The sequence below is a fragment of the Syngnathus floridae genome, chromosome 8, assembly GCF_059516105.1.
Source record: "Syngnathus floridae isolate MCC-2025c chromosome 8, RoL_Sflo_1.0, whole genome shotgun sequence".
NCBI classification, from domain to species: domain Eukaryota; kingdom Metazoa; phylum Chordata; class Actinopteri; order Syngnathiformes; family Syngnathidae; genus Syngnathus; species Syngnathus floridae.
Genome location: NC_142420.1, coordinates 1,054,411 through 1,075,257, shown reverse-complemented (window position 1 = coordinate 1,075,257; position 20,847 = coordinate 1,054,411). Strand labels below are relative to the sequence as shown.

Genomic DNA, 20,847 nt, shown 5'->3' with positions numbered 1-20,847 from the left:
CTGTGATATTCTTCAGTGCGTTACATTTAATCATGCCACGGCCCCTGACCATGAAGTAGCATTTTTCTCTTAAACCGCTGATAACCGTTCTTATCCTGGCAAACAGTCCAGAATATTTTTCTGTTAAATGATCACATTTGTTATTCATGCAGCATGGCGCTGTCAGATCAATATCAAATCATATGAATATCTTGCCTGTGAGAAATTTCCACCCACATATAAAATAGAAAAACAAAAGAGAGATTCAGCGTAGTGCCATCAATCACTTGAAAAATCTCACGTTTCTACCGAGGCAACAGGCCGTGTGGGGCAATAGAAGGAACCGTTTCCCATATAGTGACTCACTTAACCTGAAAGTGCTCCAGTGGAGCTATGGTAAGAGAATGAGATACTGACAGAACGGCGCGCCGCTCGCTACCTGGTTCACTGCGTCTGTCCTACCCACTTCTGTCCTGTCCTGTTTCTTAGTCACCGGGTTGGGTCCTTAACGGACGTAGCACTACGTCCTGTCCTGTCTTATCAAATATATTACTAGTCGTTTCCCTTCCTACCTGCCTCAATGCACCTTTTCACCTCTAATTGTGTTGTCTCAAAGTGTGCGTTCCTCTCTTTGTTGTTAAATTAAGATGACCTTTAAATGGCGGAATCTGCCCTTCTCTCCAGTGCAACAACGACTATGCTCCAGTTTGCGGCTCCAACAATCAAAACTACCAGAACGAGTGTTACCTGCGAAGGGACGCCTGCAAGCAGCAGTCTGAAGTACTGATTCTGTCGGAGGGAGCCTGTCCCGTGGGTAAGCAATGTTTCCTTTATTTTTTTATGGCACTTTCACTTCATCACAACATATTGACAAATTTGAGTGAATGCATGTATCCGATTTTTTTTTTCATACAGTGATTGTAACACAAAATGTTTCATCATCATCACATCATAACAACAACTTCTCCATTCCAAGATAATGCCGCCAACGTGTATGTGCAAATTGGGTAACAGGTTGATAAGTGTGTTTATCTTTGTTATCCAGTCGACAGTTCCAGTTAATTGGACTCACATCAAGCCCTCTTGAAGCTGAGCTGAAAGTGCAATTAGACCTTGTTCAAAGAGGACGCAAATAGGAAAAGTACTGCACGGTTTGTGCACACAACCAAACACTATGGCCTTTCACAACCACCTTGGAAAAAAAAAAACGCTTTTAATCACCATTTTGATTCAGCCACCATTCATTGATGCAAAGCTTCATCTAATGAAGGCTCTTGACGATTTTGGATGTAGGTTTGGCCTTGGAACGAGGCTCGAGGTCTCCCGTCGCTGGATAGAAGTACAGTATATTCCTTGTTGTTGTTGTTTAAAAGATTCCCAAATCATCGCTGGCGACGTTTAAGGCTTTGAAAGCAATCCAATGACTATTCAGTCCATCCACTCCAATGAATATGCCAGCACGTTGCTGTAAATGAGTCAATCCGCTGACAAAGTGACACTTCTGAGGCACACATGAGTCAGTGCACAAGCTTCCGCCGTAGCGCCCACGCCAACCGTGCATTTGCTGACACAGATAGCTCAGGAACAAGAAAGCCGGTTAACGTGGCCAGAACCAAACGACTATCCAGGGAGGGGAAAATCCTTCTCTGAGCTCCCGCTACCGACTTGAACAATCGTGTTTTTATGCTTCAGCAACGGAACAAACAGCCTTTGACTGTATGTCTGCGCGTACCCTCGGCGTGGCTGGGGAAGGTTATTTCAGGTCCAATCAAAGCGGTTCATAAAGGCGGGCGCGACGCTGAAACGTATTACAGCATGCGACCATTACTAATGCGCTTGATAACATCAGATTACTCAGCTGAGTCGGACGAAATCAGAGAACAACCCGTGTGTCTCTGTGTGGGAGTCCAAATTGTCTTTGACGACGACGTCTCCATTTGACGCAAACGTTCATGAACACATTTGGCCAGATGGAAATCTTTGCTATCATTGTCTTTTTCTTTTAAAGGTGAATACTCATTTGCAATGTTGTCTGTGTTACTCGACGGGTCTCATAATTTGCCGAAATCTTTTTTCATGTTCTTTTTTTATTCAAGTCAGTCATCGCTGTTTAAATCTTTTGATCAGGATTTGACTGGTTCTTAATACTTTTAATAACAGCACGATTACTCATCAGATTCCAATCTGTCCAAATACGTTACCTCTGCCACGGATAGTAATCATGACTCTGGATCGTGACGAGATAAAATTGCTGACAAATTTGACTCCTTTCATTTCCTGTCGGCATCCATCACATCTGTTAACAGCCAACTATTTGAAGAGATTCTTAAGAAGCTCCAAATGGGATTGTTTGACCATATCGGCGAGGACACCTTCAAGTTTTATCTTAGCCAGCATAAAAGCTAAATGCGCCAAATTCCTCGGGTAACCGAGTGTTAAAAACGACTCGCTCATGCGGGAAAAAAGCTGGCAGAGAGTTGCAGATGTCTTCCCTCTCCTCACCACTCGGCCATTCATCCGCAATGGGCGGCTTAAGCAAATGCGAAATGCGTTGAACTCACTCCAACGGCAGCACATTACGCCGGCTAACCGTGCGTCTTATCCACTTTCTCGCACCTGTGCCGTGAAGAAGCCTTCCTTCCGTCTCTGCCTTCATTCTGGCTGGCCTCCTTTCGTGCAAAATCCCATTAGTGCCGAATGTAATGGATGGACGTCAAGGCCGAGCGTGTCGATACTTGTTTACAGGCCACACTGGGAAACATCACCAAAGGCGGATTATTACCCGAAGATACAGCCTGGGTGATGATGTATGTGGGAATCGTTGGCTTTTGTTTATGTCCAAGTCGTCCTCGAGTGTTTGTTACCCTGATTGGTAGTTGTGACTGCAAACAGGAGCCCGGCAGATAAAATTCCGTTTCAATCTCGGCGAGACTAATTACAAACACGGACAATTTGATTGGAAGGTCATCGTGGAGATTCCGCCGCTCATTCGGCAGGTAAACGGCGACTGAAAAATTGTGACCTACACGACGATCAGCGACTTGCGTTTATGGGATTGCAAACTTGACAGGTTTGTGTGAGATGGGTGGCCTCCAGAGGCCACTTGCAGCAGCCTGGCTGGCATTCCTTTCAAGACCCAAAGGCAGCCCGGAATGCCTTGCAAATCAGGAACGCCGTGACTGCATCAAACATGACCACGTCAAACACAAAATCATTCGTACGGATTCAGATGGCCGTGTAATGAAGCCAGTGTCATTTTCTCGCAATGCGCATTCCGACCAAACATCCATGGAACCCTGATGTGACTGTTTTGTAAAAGATAGCATATCAATATTCGTGGAATTTTTTTTTTCCCCGAGCCAGCTGTCAAAATGAAGACACCGGTGGAGCTCTTGGCGTGTCATGCACATCCAACACCTTGTCCTTCACACAACGCAGTTGACCTAGCGTCAGCTACTGTTTGCACGGAGCCGACGTGATCCCCTTCCGAGACGCCGGCGGCGTACGCCATCCCGGCCGCGCGCTTTCGGCGGCGGCTCGCATTACACTAGCTGTTCCACATCAGTTTCCCTTTCGCAGCCATACGGCCGTACAGTTGAGCGCTCAAAGTGTTTTAGGGCGGGGGGGGGCTTTAGTGAGATTTAGTGGAAAGAAGCCGTGCAGGGGGAGTATAGTTGATGGGCTAAAACGTTGAGCGGCCACAAAAGATCCACACTTGGAGGTGTTATTAACAGTAAAGCGCTGAAGATGCATCACATGATTATCCTCTTAGGTTTCCTTCTCTTCAATTCCGATGTGCCAATCCAACACCTCATGGTCTTCTTTAACTAGCCTGAAGTGGACTTTCCGGGTCAATCCGGAATGATGAGAGCACATGACCCCTTTTAGCCACTCTTCCAGAGTCCAGTCTTGCGAAAAGTGGAATCCTATTGTCCCATTAGTCACACCGCCAACTTATTTTCTTTGGCCGGTGATTCACAAACAAAGTCGTTAGAGATTATCCAGTTTCGCTATCTATATGTTCTTTGCGCTCATTTGAGCAATTTTGCACCGATTGAATTCTGCCATCTCTGACCTTCCATCCATGTTTTCGTTTTTGGGGTTGGCTATTTTAGTTTGTATCGTTTCTTATTGGAATTGTATCGACCAAGAACTTAATTGAAATGTCTGCGCTAACCTCCGCCTTTGTCTTCACCCCCAGATGCCGGCTCAGGATCAGGAGATGACGGTAAGATTGCTCATGCCTTCTTTCTGTGTTTTGAACATCCCTTTTCGCTCTAAACCTTTCAACTCGACAGCTCTTGTAACTGCCGTGTAGCTTCTCACTGCAAACCTGTACGGCAAAATAATTTGGCAAAAAGGATTGTCATGCGTTTTTCCCCTTTATTTAAGAAAACAGCCCATCGCCGTATTTGTCAGAGAATATTTTCCGAGCCAAAATCGCCGGCGCGGTCAATAACGGAGCCCATCTGTGGCATGTTTGCACATATGCATATATTTGTCCGTCTCGTCCCTTCTTTGCCATTCCTTCATTATGTCCAGCGGCGACCACATAGATGGGAAAGGAGATGATTAAACCGCCAAAACAAAGAGATGGCGGATGAAAGCGTGCAAATGAAACTAGCGCTTGATCAAGCAGGGGAAGAGAGACGAGGAGAGTGGTGACGAGGACAAGCGCGGGGCGGGCGGGCGGGCGAGCTGGCTGGCTGTCGCGGACAAAAGAAAATGGCCTGAGGAAAATGGCAAAAATAGATAAGAGGAGTGAGGAAACAGGCAGCGGGAGATGAGGAAGACACGCGGGAGACGCCGATAAGGAACCTGAGTGAGGCAACGGCAGATAACCCGGGACAAGACAATGTGGCCTCAGAACACGATACCAACATTTATTATTCTGTACAGTACTTGCTCCAGACACAGCCGCCGCAGATGCGTGACAAAAACACTTCCCTTTGCTCATTGATGTATTTGAGAAATGCGCTTTCTTCTGATGTTCAGAAACACCCTGTTAACCGAATCCAGAGTCTTCACAATACATGTTTGAAGATCAGTTCTGAAAATCTGCACTGCGTCATAAATGGTACCTTTATGGTATTTGTGATTTTTTTTTTAAGGGGGGGGGGAGGCGAGGCTAAATCAAATTGTATTTGCAAATACTTTTCAATGGAGTTGTCGGCTGAATGGAAAACCTACTTTAATGTTTGCTTATGGGTTGGAATCAAAGGATGCACATTTTGAGGGACAATTTGTTTTCAAACACTAATTATAGTACCTAGTTTGAATCAGGTGTTGCAGCACCACACCTGATTCCAATCAGGTGTGTCGTTGCAACACGGAGAACCACAGTTGCCGACCTATGTACTATTTACTCGATTTCTATTTCCAGTAATATAAATAAAGAATAACTGACAAGTGTACGCTGAAGACTGAGTCTGCCAGTGAACATGATAACAACGTTTGAGACACAAAAGTGAAAGGCGGTCAGATAGCAAAGGCGGGAGGAAATCAGAGCCGCTGTTGTTTTATGCGTCGGGGCGAGAAGGTTCAAGAAAACGCTCGTAAAGAGGCCAGCGGGGCTGGCGCTGAAGAAAGCTACGTACGTGAAAGGGCCATCCCAGGATCAAATCCAGTGAATTTTAACGGCCAATGATAAATTTGCTCACATAAAGCTTTGGTCAGCTGGGCAGCTGCCATTTGGCATGCTCGCTAGCGCGTACGCCGCTTGGTGTGTTTGATTCTTTTCATCGGATAGAAGTCAGCTGTGCAGGCAAATGCCCTCAAGTCCGCTCACAGGGTCAGCGTTCGGCGTTTTAGGGGGGCTGCCGGCGGTCGGACGCAACTCGCATGAGCAAACCAAGACCGGGCTGCTTTTGGTCTAATTGAAGGAATTTCTCCACCATAAAATGTCAATCCCGCAATCCGTGTTGACTCATCGATGATGTCATTCACACGCAAGCGCCGTCTCTAACAGCTGTTCAGCCTCCAGATAATATTTATCACTAATCATGTCAAACTATCAGTCAAACTAAGACGGGTTGCTTGCGCCTTTTCAGTTCAATGTTGAGGAAATCCTTTTGTGGCCTTAATTGAGTCCCTAACAAGACCAGCTTTGATTTTTCAAGGCAACTCTTATCTACACAAAGCTATTTTTCAAGGTCAGAATAATCAAACGTTGCCATTTTCTATATCTGAAAGGGACATTCATTATTCCGTACAAAGCAGTGTCACGGCCCTCATTTCTGACATCTCCCGCATGGCCGTCACACTTTTGTGTCCTTCTCATTCTGTACTGATTGCGACATACCCAACAAACAAAGCGTGCGCAGTCAGCACAGTCTGTCAGTTCTTTTCACTTCTTTAAAGGTTGACTAATAAAAAGATAAACAGTAGACTTAATGAAAATACAATAGCATGATTGGTGTAATTAATCTCATGATCAGCCCCTCTGACATTATGGATCTGCAAGCACTTCATTTATTTGAATTAATGAACCGCTGCACTTGTCAATCCAATTGAAATCGATCTGCTGCGAGGAAATGATCGTCGCTACGCTTTGTAGCTTTTGCCAAATATCCTGGCTCAAGAGCATCCATTGTGGACAACGCGCATGCACGTGCTATTGCCATGGTAACCAAGTTAGAGGTTTATGGAAGTGAGTAATCTAATCTTCTCACTTTGTGGCCTCTCGATAAGGTTCACCACCGCCGGCTCACTCTCGTGTCTCGGTGTATTTATGTGTGTGTCCGATTTGGTCATTGGATGCCACATGCCTTCTTATTCGCACACACACACACTTGCAGGCGCGGAGAAGCCATCTCGCCAATATGTTCCAGCCTAATAGGCAGGTGAAAGCCGAAGGGCAGATCGACTCCCAGCCTCATTTAGAAGCCTGAGCTTGACTCCAGTTGACATTTGGCGCAGATATCCGCCAGTTTAAAGAAGGACCTCCACCGTACTGATGGTGGGTCAAGGCAAAAGTTGCATTCGTTAGCAGTGCGAAAACTGCCAGAGCTGCTTTTCTGGTCCAAGTATGTCCCCGCTCAAATTTGATCTTCTTGGGGACTCCATTGACTTGATTGCGATTTGGATTATTACTATTCCAGCTTCAGCTAGGAAGCACAGGCTAAGGGGGCGGGGCGGGGCGGGGCAGGGACATGGTGAGGAAATAACTGCAATAACACCTCATTTGTAACGATATCTACCTGGAGGTGAGGGGGATCAATATTTTGCGAGTAAAGTTTTGTTCATTATCTGAATTGATGATTTATTTAGCTGACTTTGCTCACTAGCGCTTCTTCATCACGATCCATAAGACCGAGGCGGGCCGCAACATTCCGACGCCAAAAAGGGATGCGAGTCAATAAAGTTAAAAAAAGACATGAGTAAATGTTAGACGTTTTGATTCCTTTCACGTACGTCTGCAAATGCGACGTTTGCCAAGGCCGGTGTCAGAATTTAGCGAGGCGGCCCACTCTTGGACGGATCCGCTTTAAGGCCAACTGTAAAGATTCTGTAGAGTTGCCACGAAAGCTGATCTGCCATCTCAGAGCAGACACGTTTGGCGGATAAGCCTTTATTTTGCTTCGGGGATAATGCCGTAATCTAGACCGAGAGGGATGGAATCTGAGAGCTCCCTCTCAGCCAGCCAGCCAGCCATCCATCCATCCACCTCGGCCTCTCGGCCCAAACGCATCCAATCGCGCCGCTCTGAAATGATGATTAACATTTCCATCGCCGTGTCGGAGCGGAGCGCGGCGGGGGGGTCCGACTGAAATGAATTCTTCAGAAGCCGCGGGAAGGGAATCCGAGTGCATCCGAGCTATCAGTGGAGGTGGATGAAGAGCGGGACGGCGAGAACGCCGGGGTCACCTCTGGGCCCGACCCCCATCTCGCAGGCATTAGGGATTTGATTTTTGGGGGTCATCTTGAAGAGAATGCAGCAGAAGGGAGCTGGGCAAGATTACTTTGGATGGATTTGAAGAGCCAGTGCGGCAAACGCCTGAAAAAAAATTCTGGAGAATGCCTTCATTCACCTTTGGGTCTCCAAACAAATGAGATTTATTCTGCCCTTTCCAGAAGCAACAAGCAAACGCTGCCGTTTAGTTTGCCGTGACCTCAATGCGCTCGGCATCAGCTTGAAAACGTGTTTTCCTTCTTTAAAGAGCATATGAGCGTTTCTCTTTGGAGACGTTTGTCTTGAGGGACGTTCAAGAGCGCCGCTCTCGCTGTGTGCTCAAACATCTGAAGGCTGTATATTTTTTGGATGCCTTTCAATACTCATTGCGGTGGCTTGCATTTTTAATGATTATGTGCGGAGCGCTCACTTGTCAATGACATCTGGAGTAGAAAGGCACTCGAAGGAAACGTGAGGTTGGTGAGTTGCCGGAATCGCCGGCACGCACTTTTACTCGAACAAACGCGCCGATGGAGGTCACCTCGCAGAAACAATCGGGAATCCAAGAGAAATTGAATACGAGGAGAACAGCTGACTTTGGAAATTCTTTACCCGCTTGTGAGAAACAAGGCTTTAGTGTCTTTGACTCGTGACTAAGAGGCTCCGTCAGCTGCTTCGACGATGCTGCGGGAAATGGGAAATATTAGCGGCCTTCCCTTTTGGCTCCGTGTTTCATTTTCTGTTGGAAAATTGTTCGCAGCCTTGAGGAAGAGAAAGATTTGTTCCGAGAACAGCCTCGTCTAATGGAGTGGCAGAATGCCATCAGATGGGCTTTTTTCAGGGCCCGGTACGGACGGACCTTCAGCCATTGCATAACGCAAATCTGAGAGATTGACTTCCGTCTGAGCTGCCAGCTTGATTTGAAAAAAAGCCAGTTGTCTGGTGCTTAAGCAACCTGGATGTCAACAAACAAATACATTTAAAAGGATTTGCAAATTTCTACTCGCCAGTCAAAACTGCTTGCACTTTTTGATTCGGTTTATTTTCATTTATGCACAAGTCCCATGTGGAGTAAATATTTGTGAGGGGATAGTATGTTCAAAACATATTTGTAAGTATGCTGCAACGCATTTGCCAGTCAACAAGCGTCCGCATCCGCAGCCATGCCTCAAACCAAAGGGGAGTTTTTAAAAGACCAAGCAAATTGGGGCTAATCTGAATGTGACTCCTGATCGCAACAAATAAGTTGGGAATCCTCAAGAGTGTATTCCAAAAAAAAAAAAAAAAAAACCCAGAGGCAAACACGTTTACCCAGGCTTGCCCGGCTCGGCCCCCACCCTTTGCACTCCGGTGCTTGTGTGCAGAGGATTTGCCGGCAGCGTGAAGCTCTCTCGCTCTTGCTCACTCCAGCGCGGGGAGGTCCGAGGCGCCTCTCCAGCTCTCAGCGGCGTGAGATTGGCCCCTCGGGCTGGTGGCGAGATAAAGTGCGCCACGGAGAGGCTTAAGCCGGCAACCGGCTGACATCGTGAAGTCGGCCACGCAAGGCCGTGGCGTTTCCAAACTATTTATGCATCGTGGAGCTAGCAGGTGACGGAGACAGAAGGGGCCGGCGTTTGCCAAATTGTCCAAGGAGACCCAGCTCGTCTTGAAGGGCGTGAGGGAGAATCTGCTCAAAGATTAACTTTCCTGCCAAGCGTAGCACACATTGGGTGTTTGTCCAAATCGCCTTTATTTCCTTTCCTTACGCTTCCCTCTGTCAAATGCAATCCAACCATTTACCACAATTGTCTGCTCGCGCTCAAAAGTTTGTTTCCGCGGCGTTCAAGAAATGGATGTTCCATGAAAGTCTAAAAAGATAAATCAATTGTAGTCCCTTGCTTTGTCAAAATGTCCTTCAAGTGTCTTGTCAATCTTTTCCATTTGTTATAGAAGATCCCCGCAAGTGCATAAAATGGCTTTCATCTTACCTGAGGCTTTCTTGAGCGCCATGATGTGATTCTCATTCTGTTTTGTGTCCGACTGTTACACCACTGCCAATTCACGTAACCTCGTTTTGTTCCAGTTGATCAAATTTGCCGTCTGATCAAATGCAGACGTGACCGTTCACAGGGATGACGACGTTCTCGGACGTTGTTTTTTTTTTCAATCCAAAGGACAGAACCGCTCGTTTTTTGGAAAAAGTCTGTCTGGCAAATCTGATGGGTTTTTGTCAGACAAAAGGACGGAAAAATCACAGCTATTCTCTTTTTGAAAAAGGCTGGCTGGCAAGTCTGCATGTTCACACGTCATTATTACTGCAAAGAGACACAAATCTCAATCACCTTTTGCACAAAGGCATTTAAAAAGTCACTTCAGACTTTTTTTTGGTGCCATAAATCAGAAGCCGCTTTCCCTGTCGTAATGCGGCAATCCGATGCCGAGGACAGTGGAGTGGCTGCGAGCTGTACTCGCCGTGCTTGCATCCACTGAGCCCTCTCCAATTGATATCCTTCACCAGTGGATGACTTGTTCATCTGGTGATGATTGCGCACCCTTCAACCAGCTGCAAAAGATGACCTCGCCGCCACTGCGCCCGTCGTGGGCACAAAGCACAACCTTGAATCCGCTTGTGTCGACAACGCTGTCATTGGGAATCTTATTATTAGGGACTGGGCCACGATGAGCACTCAATTATTGAATAGTCACTCATACTGCTATCCGGTAGAAGCTTTGACAAAAAAAAGTACATTTTAAAGAAAGACATATCGTGTATCCTGAACTAGCAATTTGCCTTTGACATTTTCACTTGGGTAGCCAGCCAAAGGCGTATTTGAAAGGGCTAAATATAGAAGCAGAGAAAGCAAGAAGTTTTACGACATTTTCAGCGTATGCTTTGCATCGCAATGGCCGTTTCTCAGGAAATTGACCAGCGAGTAGAAAATTCATTGAATTTTCAAATATACTAGTGGAAGCTAGGAAATCCAAACAGTAAAAAAAACTGTGATGGAATTGGGGCTTTCAAGCAGCACACCTTTTTCAACTCTTCGTCTGTAATGGCTTCACCGAGTTCCGCTTCGTGTAAACAACCGAGCGTAGCGTCAGCGTCACTGTCAGCCACAAAAATTCTCAAGAACTGCGCACTGTCATTACTCGCTGTCACTTTGAATGTGAAGTCATGAAATGTTTTTTTCTTCAACCCAAGACGCCTTGCACAACTCTGGGCGAGTGTAGATACTAGGTGCCTGAATTGAAAAGAGAAACATCACGCGGAGGGAGACTAATCCTCGCAAAGCTGGGAAAACGTTTGATTGCGTGCTTTTAATCCATTGGGCAAGGCTTTGACCCATCTCCAAGACCCCGCTCGTGGGCCCGTTAGCGGCGCCGGCGTCCTTTTGTTTACCTGCCGGCGGCTGGGCCCGAGCTGCGGCGAGATTTGTCAAGTGAGCCGGCCGGGCGCTCACGGGGCTTTGGGTCATGGTGGACACGGTTCTGGGCAAGATGCCGTGCCAATTCAAATAGTGCTGACTTTGTTTGGCCCTGGCCTCGTTTTCTGACTGCATTAGCTCAAACGATATTCATCTTCATCTCATATAATTGATGTGTCACGCATTGCTCATCTGGATCAATAGCTGACAACTCAAAGACAAAGTGGCTACATTTTCAGAAACAGACCACTTTTTTTTTTCATACTTATCTTCTCCCGGTTCTTTTATCTTAATGCTCGCTACGCTCATAGCAAATGGTATGACGATTATCGAGGACCGCATTTCCCATTGGATGTGCCGCATCAGCATTTGGTGTAAGCCACACCATCCTCATTGGCAATTTGGTAAATCATGTTTCACGTGAAGTAAACACGTTTGTGTATCGATTAAGCCGGTCAACAAATTTGGAATATTTTTCAAAGTCAGAGGCAAGTTGAATAGTTTACACTGATTTTGAATCCGCCCTTGTTTTTTCATTAGCACGTGAGAGTTTCATAATCATTGTTGATATGAGAAATCATTTGAATCAGTGCCCAAAATATATCACATACACAAAAACGTGCAAATTTGCTGTTGTCAGTGAACTCCAGACAGAAGAGTCCTGTCCGCCTCCTCTGTCTGTCTGTTGAAGAGCTTCTTCCTTTATTAGGCTTGAACAGCAGGCCCAGCCCGGCCCGACCCGGCCCGGCCCAGCCTGGCCGTCCGTCTGCATGCTGATTATTTCTTTATTTTTGATTTTTATATCCGGCACACACCAAGTCACCGATGATATCATTATTTATGTCGGTCATTATTCTTTAGTAGCTAATTCATTTTGCCATTTGCGTCAGTGGAACAAGTGCCCTTGGCTCACTTTTTGGACGAGGCCGCTGCGTTCTCCTCATTGAGCCCGGCGGCTGACAAATGACTTTGTGAGCAGTGAGACGCTCTCCTGCAGGAACAAAAGGAATAGAAATTGAATCCTGGCCTCCGGCAGCAGTCTCATCCGTCATCTTTTTCAATATTGATATCCATTATAGTTATAGATTTTTTTTTTTTGCCTTCTCTTGCCCCGTGGGACGGGCCGCTCGGGGGCACCGACCTGTTGATGGTATGACTTTGACGGATGGGCTTCATTGTTTCATTGTCAGCGGCGTCTTTGAACGGAGCGCCTCGACGGCCCAAAGATTACACGAGAGCCGCGTTATGATGCAAATGGCCGTCGACCATTGATCGGGCAGCATCAAGCGAGGCCGCGCTCGGCCCGTAGGCCGGTACTGATTTCTTAGCGGCTCGTCTTTCACGGATCGCGTGTCGGCTTACGGGAAGGTAACATTAATCCTCCTTGCCGTGCAGTCGATATTTGGGTTGAGGTAAAAAATTCCCGTTGCATGCCTGAACGGGCGGCGCTACCGGTGCGTTTGAAACCCCCGGTTGAACCCGCGACATGATCGTCATTTCCGCTTGTTACTTTCTACAGTCACGTCGTTCATGGCAGGAATTTCATTTTCCTCTTGGGTCCAAGTATGTGCACCGTGACCGTTCTGGCGGCCGAACATAGCGCCGATGCGGCGTGGCCTTCCCTTGTCTCCGACGAGTGCCCGTGCAGCTAGCAAGCACGGTTCATCAGTCATCCCTCCTCTCGGTTTGGTGTCCTCAGAGAGTTCCCTACCAAGGTCGTAGTAATCTTGTTTTTGTCTGTTTCCCAGGGCTCTTTCAGACGTTCATTCATCATTTGTTTGAGCGTAGGGCTCTTTGCCCCACGTTGAAGGCCTTCCTTCATATGAGCTTGTTTTTATGGTGGCTGTTCAAAATTGCTTATGTTATTTCATGATGTGAATTTGGATGAGCACAATGGTCCAAAACACCATCTCATAGAGTGAGTGTGCGGGATTTTAAGGCCACTCATCCAGAAGAGCATTTGCAAGGTCACACACAAGAGTTTCTGATGCATCAAATTGTCCGTGTTTTTTTTTCCCCCAGCCTCTATCGTATTGGTTTGACTATTTTTTAAATTTTTTATTTTGCTGAATGGCTCAAGTCAATCAGACAAAGGCAGCATAAACAAGGGGGGAAAAGCACAGAACCTCATTTTTGAGCCTTCTCGGATTTTATCCGCATTTGAATAATTCTGATCTGATTCAGATCCGAGGACATGGTAGTCAATGACTATAAGTATAGTCATATATATGAATATAAGTCTAGGCACCTTATGTATATTCCAAGCCAATAAGTACACAATAGGTCGTGCGTGTCGTGATCATGAGGAAAGGCTTCGGCGTCAGGCGTCAAACGATCCGACACCGTGAGTTTCTTTCCACGCATGGCGCCGCGCTCCCAGCACGGCCGAAGCGCAGACGGCAGTCAGCGGATTAGCCACGCTCTTTAAGCACGGCAGGTTTCCTCTTCTCTGCGTCTGATTGCCATTTGCTGCTCAACTGTCCTTTGGATGTTTATCCATCCACCTCATCTCCTCTAATCTGATGTCACATCAGCCTAATCTCTTCTCGGGTCTTCTCGACCAACTTGATCGCAAGTCTTGCACTTTTGAAAAGGAAAACAAAGCCACGCCAAAGCGACGGAGGTGGGGCGAGTCCCAAGCACGGGTCGATACGACATGATGTAGCGCCGGTGTTATTGTGAGAGCGCGCGTTATCTATCTATCTATCAGGCTAATCATGTCGGTCATTATCAAGCGTGTCTCTTGATTCCGAGGATTTAGCAGATGTAGCAACAAGGGGGATGAAAGTCTATCAGGGATTTGAGGAGTGAGAAACAATGGGAGGAAGAGCGGGAGGAAGGCTTCGCACCGCCGTAAAAAGGGGAGCTCATATTACCAATCAGCCTATTCCAGCTTCCACTCAGAAACCATTCTAGCATCCTAGACTCCATCCATGTACATTACAGGCAAAGATTGTTCAAAAATCTGTCTGAATGTTTGCAGGCGGGTTTTTCACCGCATAGCTAATCCAACCACCTCACAGGCAGATAAGTGACTGCCAAGTCGTGACGAAGGGCCAAATAGGATAGAACCAATCCACAAGCGCCCTGACTGAGGAACAAGGAAGCGCTGTGAATCCAAAACAAACATGCGCTACCCCATGCTGTGTCTTGTTCACAATCATTTGAGATATCTGTCTTGGGGGATTGGATTGCACAATCTTTTTGGAGTCTGGAGCAGAGAATCAATCTTTTCAAGTATACGAATCCTTGTGCGTACCTTGCCTTGGGCTCGGCTCGCTGTGGATGTATTGGCGTGCTAATTACAAGACTGTCCACTCGAGACGTTGCCCGTCGATTGAATGTTTATTCTCAACCGTGGACGACACGAGCCCAGGACCTCCGAATCTTCACCTCTAAGAATCTCCTGAAAGTCGGCCGAATCAATTGCTTTGCAGAACAAAACAAAAAAACCTTCTTGAGGAATCTGGGGGGGAAAAAGTCAAAGAAATAAAAGTTTGACCTTTCGGATTCCGAGTGAAAGCCAACTTGATCCGATGTCGGCAAATGGGGTTGGGCGCACGCCACTCATTGGCATCAAGACTTTGTTTTCCTTCATGTGTCGCAGGGGATCACAAGAAATAACACAAGTTTCAAAAGGGGAAAATGAAAGAGGCGACACACGGCGGCGGCGGCGGCAACATGGGCGTCTGCGTGTCAGGGAGATTAAATACACGACACGAGAAAATGATGCCAAGTTCCGCCCCTTCACCGTCTTTTCTGTAGTCCCCCCCTGTGAGTTTAAAAATAGAACGCGTCTGAGGAGGCGTGGGCCCGCAAGGAAGGTGTGCAGAGACCGGCAAGAGCCGTATGCGCTAGGAGAATGCAATTTGAGATGATCCAAATTGCCTTTTCTTTCAGCCATCCCTCGCCAACCCCCCACCCACCTCAGCCACTTGCGAATCCTCATATGCACTGGCAGAGTCCCTAAGCTAGTGTAAGCCCGATGCCGGTAAGCACGCTGTGAGAAAAATCAGCAGGATGGAATAAGAGAGGCAGTCCAAAAAGATCAGCAGGATTTAGAAAGTGATAGATGGGCGTCGTCGGGAGTGCCAAATGGATGGAGGAGATAGCGTTTACATGGAATCCTCCCTTGTCTTGGACGGCGAGCGTGAGGAGAGGCACGTTGGCCAGTTTGCTGCACTGCATTTGACCATGAAACCATATCCGCTGCTTTTACTCAATGGCTAATGTTGATTTTCATATCGTATGTGCTAAAATGACCCCCCCAAAAAAGAAATGATTGCTATGTTCCAGACACACTATGAGATTAAAATGTTGACATTTTTGTCTTTCAGGAGGAGAGGGCTCGGCGGAAGCGGGTCAGAAGGAAACATCCACCTGTGACATTTGTCAGTTTGGGGCCGAGTGTGACGTGGACGCAGAGGACGTTTGGTAAGATGATGGGGACAAAATCGCTCATCCCTATTGTTGCTACTATTGTCATTTCTTGGGCTGTCTTTGAGGAGCAAGCGCGTGGATGAGAAATGTTCACTTTTCAGCACACGCTGAACCTCCACTGAGGTTTGGTGCATGGCTGACCATTTCATTTAACCTCAATTACTATTGTGCGCCACAGAGAGAAAGCAGAGATTCGCTCATTCTGGAAATCCAATTACCGTCCTTACAGGACTTGCCAATGTCAGGCCAAAATGAATTTAGCTCACACAAAGAAAAGTAGTTCGGCGAGGACGCGTTCATACATTTGGACTTCTTTGTTTTGCTCCGCCTCGGAGACGGCTCGCCGTTTATCAAGTCATCCACATGCATTAGCGGAGAGACCATAATACAAACAGCCTCGGGGCCTGCGTATGCAAAACACTCGGCTCGCATCCCGGGACGTTCGGCTATCTGACAGACTCTCGCAATTTGCCACATTTGAAATGTACATGCTAACATCGCAGATATGTCGTTGCGACATGCCTAAGCTTCAAAAGGCAAGATAAGATGTGTCTTGGCTAACGATCGCACAAAGGCTGCAACGGGAATCTAATCCACAGTAACCGGAATGCTTGGGATCAAATGTTGCGTGTAGCAAACAGCCCGAGTCGACTCGTGCTAATGCGACCCGCTAAATGCAGCGTTCATAGACAATTCACAGGAGTACCGTTTCAAAACAAACAACAACATATGGTGCGCTCGCTTTGGTGCTTAACACGAGAGCAAAGACAACCCGAAGCAATCATGCGTCTCATCAAGGTTGACGCAAACAAAAAGTCAAACAAGCACTCTTCATTTTCTGCACAGCCCGAACGGATCTCAGCAAGAATATTTCTGATTAATATTCCGACGTATAATTACAAGGCAACATGGTGTCATTTTCATCAGAAGGCAACCATCCGGCATGCAAGCGTGCACGGGGAAGAAAAAAGAAGAAAAATCTTGATTAAAATGACAGGTTCTTCCAATCAGACAGCAGCTGATTCCAATCATAGCAGCTGCCAGTTAATCAATCAAGTGGGGAGCAATCATAGTAATGACAAAGCGGGTGGGCAAGCGAGCGAGCGAGCGCCAATGCGGCGATTTTCCTGTTTTCATTCCATCGATTAAAAACAATTAACAGTTGTCGAAGCGTTGAGGCATACACACGTCACACACGCGTGACAAAGTGGCAAATTGTCTTGAGAAATCAACTCAGATTAGCCTGCGTGGGCTCATTAGCAGGCCGCTCGCAGAGATTCATGTGTGGAAATGCTGAGAAAGGAACTTGCAAGCACCTATATATGTAGAAAAAAAGCAGGCCTTACCTTTTGGAGACTTCTGGACTTGAGCGTGGAGATATAATTTGCCTCTTTTCAGCCGTGCCTTCTGGAAATGTAAACCCAGCCCAGGTTTCAAACAGAGTCCATCTCCTCTCTGCAGCATTTCAGATTGGCAGTGGTGCTTCCTGCTGCTGCTGCTGCTGGTGCAAAAAAAAAATCAGGACTTGTGTCAAATAATCTTCAGGAGCCATTGCGAGGGCCAATCTTTTGTATGCTTGATGGTTTGTAATGACTGCAGTGAGCAGTAGAGGAGCCAAACAGCCTGCGGCTGACCTATTTCCCGCCCCCTTGCACCTGTAGACATTTGGGATGATTGGATTGCCTTCTCTCTGCAAAAGACGAGCGGCACCGCGACCCGATGCCAGATAAGCAGCCGTAAATGGAGGGATGGATAGCCCGGGGCCACCTATCTGACAACTTCTTTGCCCCAGTTCTATCAGAACTATATTTAGCTCCCTGGGTTTTTTTCATCCTTGCCAGACGGTCGTGAAATGAACCCGACGTCGGGCTGCTTTTGACAAGACAAAGACGTTGACGGATGTTGACAGGCCTCCGGTGGATTCAAATCAAAGAGTCCAATCAAATGGAATTCAAAAAAGAATTGGATTTGATTATTATTAGTACGGTGAGGATGTTTGGCTCTTGGTGCCTTGTGATCAATTTAGCAACCATTCTGGGGGAGGCGCAGGCCGTTATTACATTCCGACGTTTCATGGGTGTCAATTTCACTTGATTCATATTATATTTATTTATTTATTTATCATTTTGAACTGTTTGGGTGAAAAACACTTTTTTTACATTGAATGCAACTTTTCAAAAAACATTTTGACCATTTGTTGGATATACATTTGGAACTGTTTAAAGATGTTCAGTCGGGTTGAGGTCAGGAGAGGATTGTAGCCGCACTGTGTGTTGGAATCTATTTTGTTGACAGCGTGGGATGCTGTGTTGTGTTGCGTGGTCATTATTTTACTGCCGAGGCTATGCTTTGTCTTTTGATAGCAAGGCGGGAGATGGTAAGATAGTCACTCCGTCTTTTGCAGAGGTCACGTTGACACCTTCAGGCACCCCAAAGTGGCCTGGCAGCTCATTATTCTGGCAGTGGAGATGTTCTGGAGGCTCCAGAGAGACCAACGGTTTCAAATGCCTGCCTGCCTGCCTGCCTGCCTGCCTGCCTTTCTGCCTGCCAGCTTTTTAACAGCTGCTCTCGTAATATGCCGCATTCGCCCGACATCAACTACTTCCCTACAATGTGAAACACCTTCATCCAAAAAAGTCATTGTCCTCAAAAGCTGCCATCAAATCTGAGACTTCCATCAGTGATCCAAACAGAGAGATTCAATGATGTCAAACCCCAGGCAAACTCAAAGTCTTAAGTCCAGTATAGATAATCATTAGGAACACAGGACGGTATGAAGTCAATATTACAAATGACAGGTTTATTTCGGTCCGGCTCGAAGCAGCACTCCTTTGAGTTCACCAAGTTTGACCGACTGGATGTTGGTGACCGTGAGCTCTCCGTACTCGCCTCCATTCCTTGCCAGCGCTCGCTATTTCCAACACTCCGCTCTGCGGAAAGGCCGTAAGCAAAATGAGCTATTTACCTCAAGGATCGATCGTTTATCCCCCAAAAGCCTTTTAGGTCCATTTGCGGTGTTAAACTGTAACTACGGACAAAAAAGAAAAAAAGTCGTACCTCAAAGCACACTGTAACAGGGTTTGTTTGCGGCCAGGCTACTCCAGAGCCGAGCAATCCAAAAGTCACTACGTCCCTTTTCAATTTGAAAGTCTTCCACTTTTGAGGTCACGCCTGCATATATGTCATGTTTCTCCAGTCAAGCAAAGGGGGAAAATTGACTTTGGGGCCGCCGGCCTGAGTATAAAGTGCCTTTTACCATCTGAAGCCAGCAGACAGTCTGGAGGGGGGGGGGGCTTTCTTTGATGGGACTGAAATAATCGTAGGCAACTAATCAATACAACACATCCTGCTAAGCCCATCTCCTGAGAGACATGGTTCACACACACAAACACACACCTGTACACGCCTTCACACACACCATTAATGGTGCTTTGTTCCTCCCTTGTGTGTTCGTGTGTGTGTGTGGGTACGTGTGTGTGTGTGAAACAGCAAAAAATAGCGTCACCTCACAAGACCGAGGTGTGTTTTGCACACTTTCCAAGCGCACACTGTTGTGCCTGTGAGATGCATTAGGATGTGTTGACGCAATGCAGTCTAGCCGTATAGTGTAGGCAAAGTGAGAGTCGGCATTAAAAATGTATGTAGGCCAGACATCAGCCGCTGACCAACGGGGGCCTCTCGAGAAGGAAGAAGCGCTCTCCTCCAAAGAGGCGTCGTGTTTCACACCCACTCCTCACATTTGGGCCATAAACGCAGCGGAATCCCAAATCCTGTCTTGGGGCTGATTTCAAGTCAATCTCCTTTTCAGATGTTCATTATAAATTCCTGACACTATGGCAACCACTTTATCTCCTGTGGCTCAGATTTGACTGCTTCTGCCTCCACGCTAGGATGACATCATTAGATGTGGTTGCTCCTCTTCCGGATGGGGGAGATGCACGTTGAGTTCAATAAAAGGAAACAATTTGTCGTTCCGATTCTGCTCAACCGTTTACAGTGCGATTTTGACCTGGAACGGAAATTTTACAGATTTGTTATATGCCCACATTTAGATTTAGTTACAGAAATTTTGTTCAGGATCATACAGCGACAAAAACAAATGTATGCGACATAAAAAAAAATAAATAAAGGTTGGCAAACGTCTTTCCCAAAATCTCAACATTTGTAACCTTTGCACACCATGGCCACTTATTATCTATTCTTCATTGTCTCGTGGGACTTTTGCTTCTTCCGTGTGATGCGTACCAATGGCGCGACTATTTGCTTTTCTTGACTTGCACTGATCCCGGCATACTTTGCTGCACACCATTTCAATCAAGTGGCCGCCTACCTGCCTGCCTGCCTGCCTGCCTGCCTGCCTGCCTGCCAGCCTGAATGCCTGCCTGAGGATATTTGTCGTAACGCCGGCACTTTAGAGAAAATGAAAAGGCAGTGAGAATAATGACAGATTCCTAATTACGGTGTACGGTACATTCTCGGTGGAGTGAAGTGCAGGCTGTACCCAAAGCCTCCACCTGTGGACAATTTGGAGTCTTCACTGATGCCGAGACGCATGTTTTTTTTTTTTTTTTTGTACCCGTCGCCATCCGTCAATTGCCAACAGCTCAAAAGAGGCCAATTGAGTCCTTTTTTTCAACTCTGCGGAAGAGCAAACATTTAGCTGCATAAATTGCATTTTAATATGCCTTTGCCGATTAGGGCTAAATGAATAAATGACGAATTGACTTAGTCTGTCTCTTGGGAATTTAGTACAACATGGAATATAAAAGCCGGTTAATTAAAACATTGTCGGATGTTCTTTAAGGGGGGAAAAAAAATAAGGTAATCATTACAAAAAGGACTTTTCTGTTTTCTAATTAACACTCATTTTATGTTACGGGTTAAATGAATGAATTGAAAAACCGATAGTAACTCGCAGGGAATAGATCGAGGTACTTTGCGGGGCCTGGAACTTCTTTTGCTTGGTGAGCAACACGTACAATGAAGATGGTGCACTTGTTTACATGACCGGATCAAAAAAAAGAAAAATCAATAAAATTGCTTTTACAGTGTGCCATTATGTTTTTGATATTTCTTATCTGTGTATTTATTTTCCAAATAGCCTTGGTACCTTTTTTAACCTCAGCTGTTGGC

At 46.5% G+C, this 20,847-nt stretch overlaps 1 protein-coding gene and 1 long non-coding RNA gene across 2 annotated transcripts in view; one reads left to right on the top strand and one right to left on the bottom strand.

Annotated features, from left to right (window-relative positions):
• Positions 1 to 17,353, bottom strand: part of LOC148393803 (uncharacterized) — a 64,702-nt gene extending 47,349 nt beyond the window's left edge. Inside the window, exon 1 of the long non-coding RNA XR_015860115.1 lies at positions 17,061 to 17,353. This is a non-coding gene — a long non-coding RNA (uncharacterized LOC148393803). The remainder of the gene's footprint in view (positions 1 to 17,060) is intronic.
• The window catches only part of tmeff2a (transmembrane protein with EGF-like and two follistatin-like domains 2a), a 50,122-nt gene that overhangs the window by 22,038 nt on the left and 7,237 nt on the right, over positions 1 to 20,847 (top strand). The window contains exons 3-5 of the mRNA XM_088383967.1: positions 664 to 793; positions 4,181 to 4,207; positions 15,612 to 15,708. Coding sequence (XP_088240093.1) covers positions 664 to 793; positions 4,181 to 4,207; positions 15,612 to 15,708 — 254 coding nt within the window. The remainder of the gene's footprint in view (positions 1 to 663; positions 794 to 4,180; positions 4,208 to 15,611; positions 15,709 to 20,847) is intronic.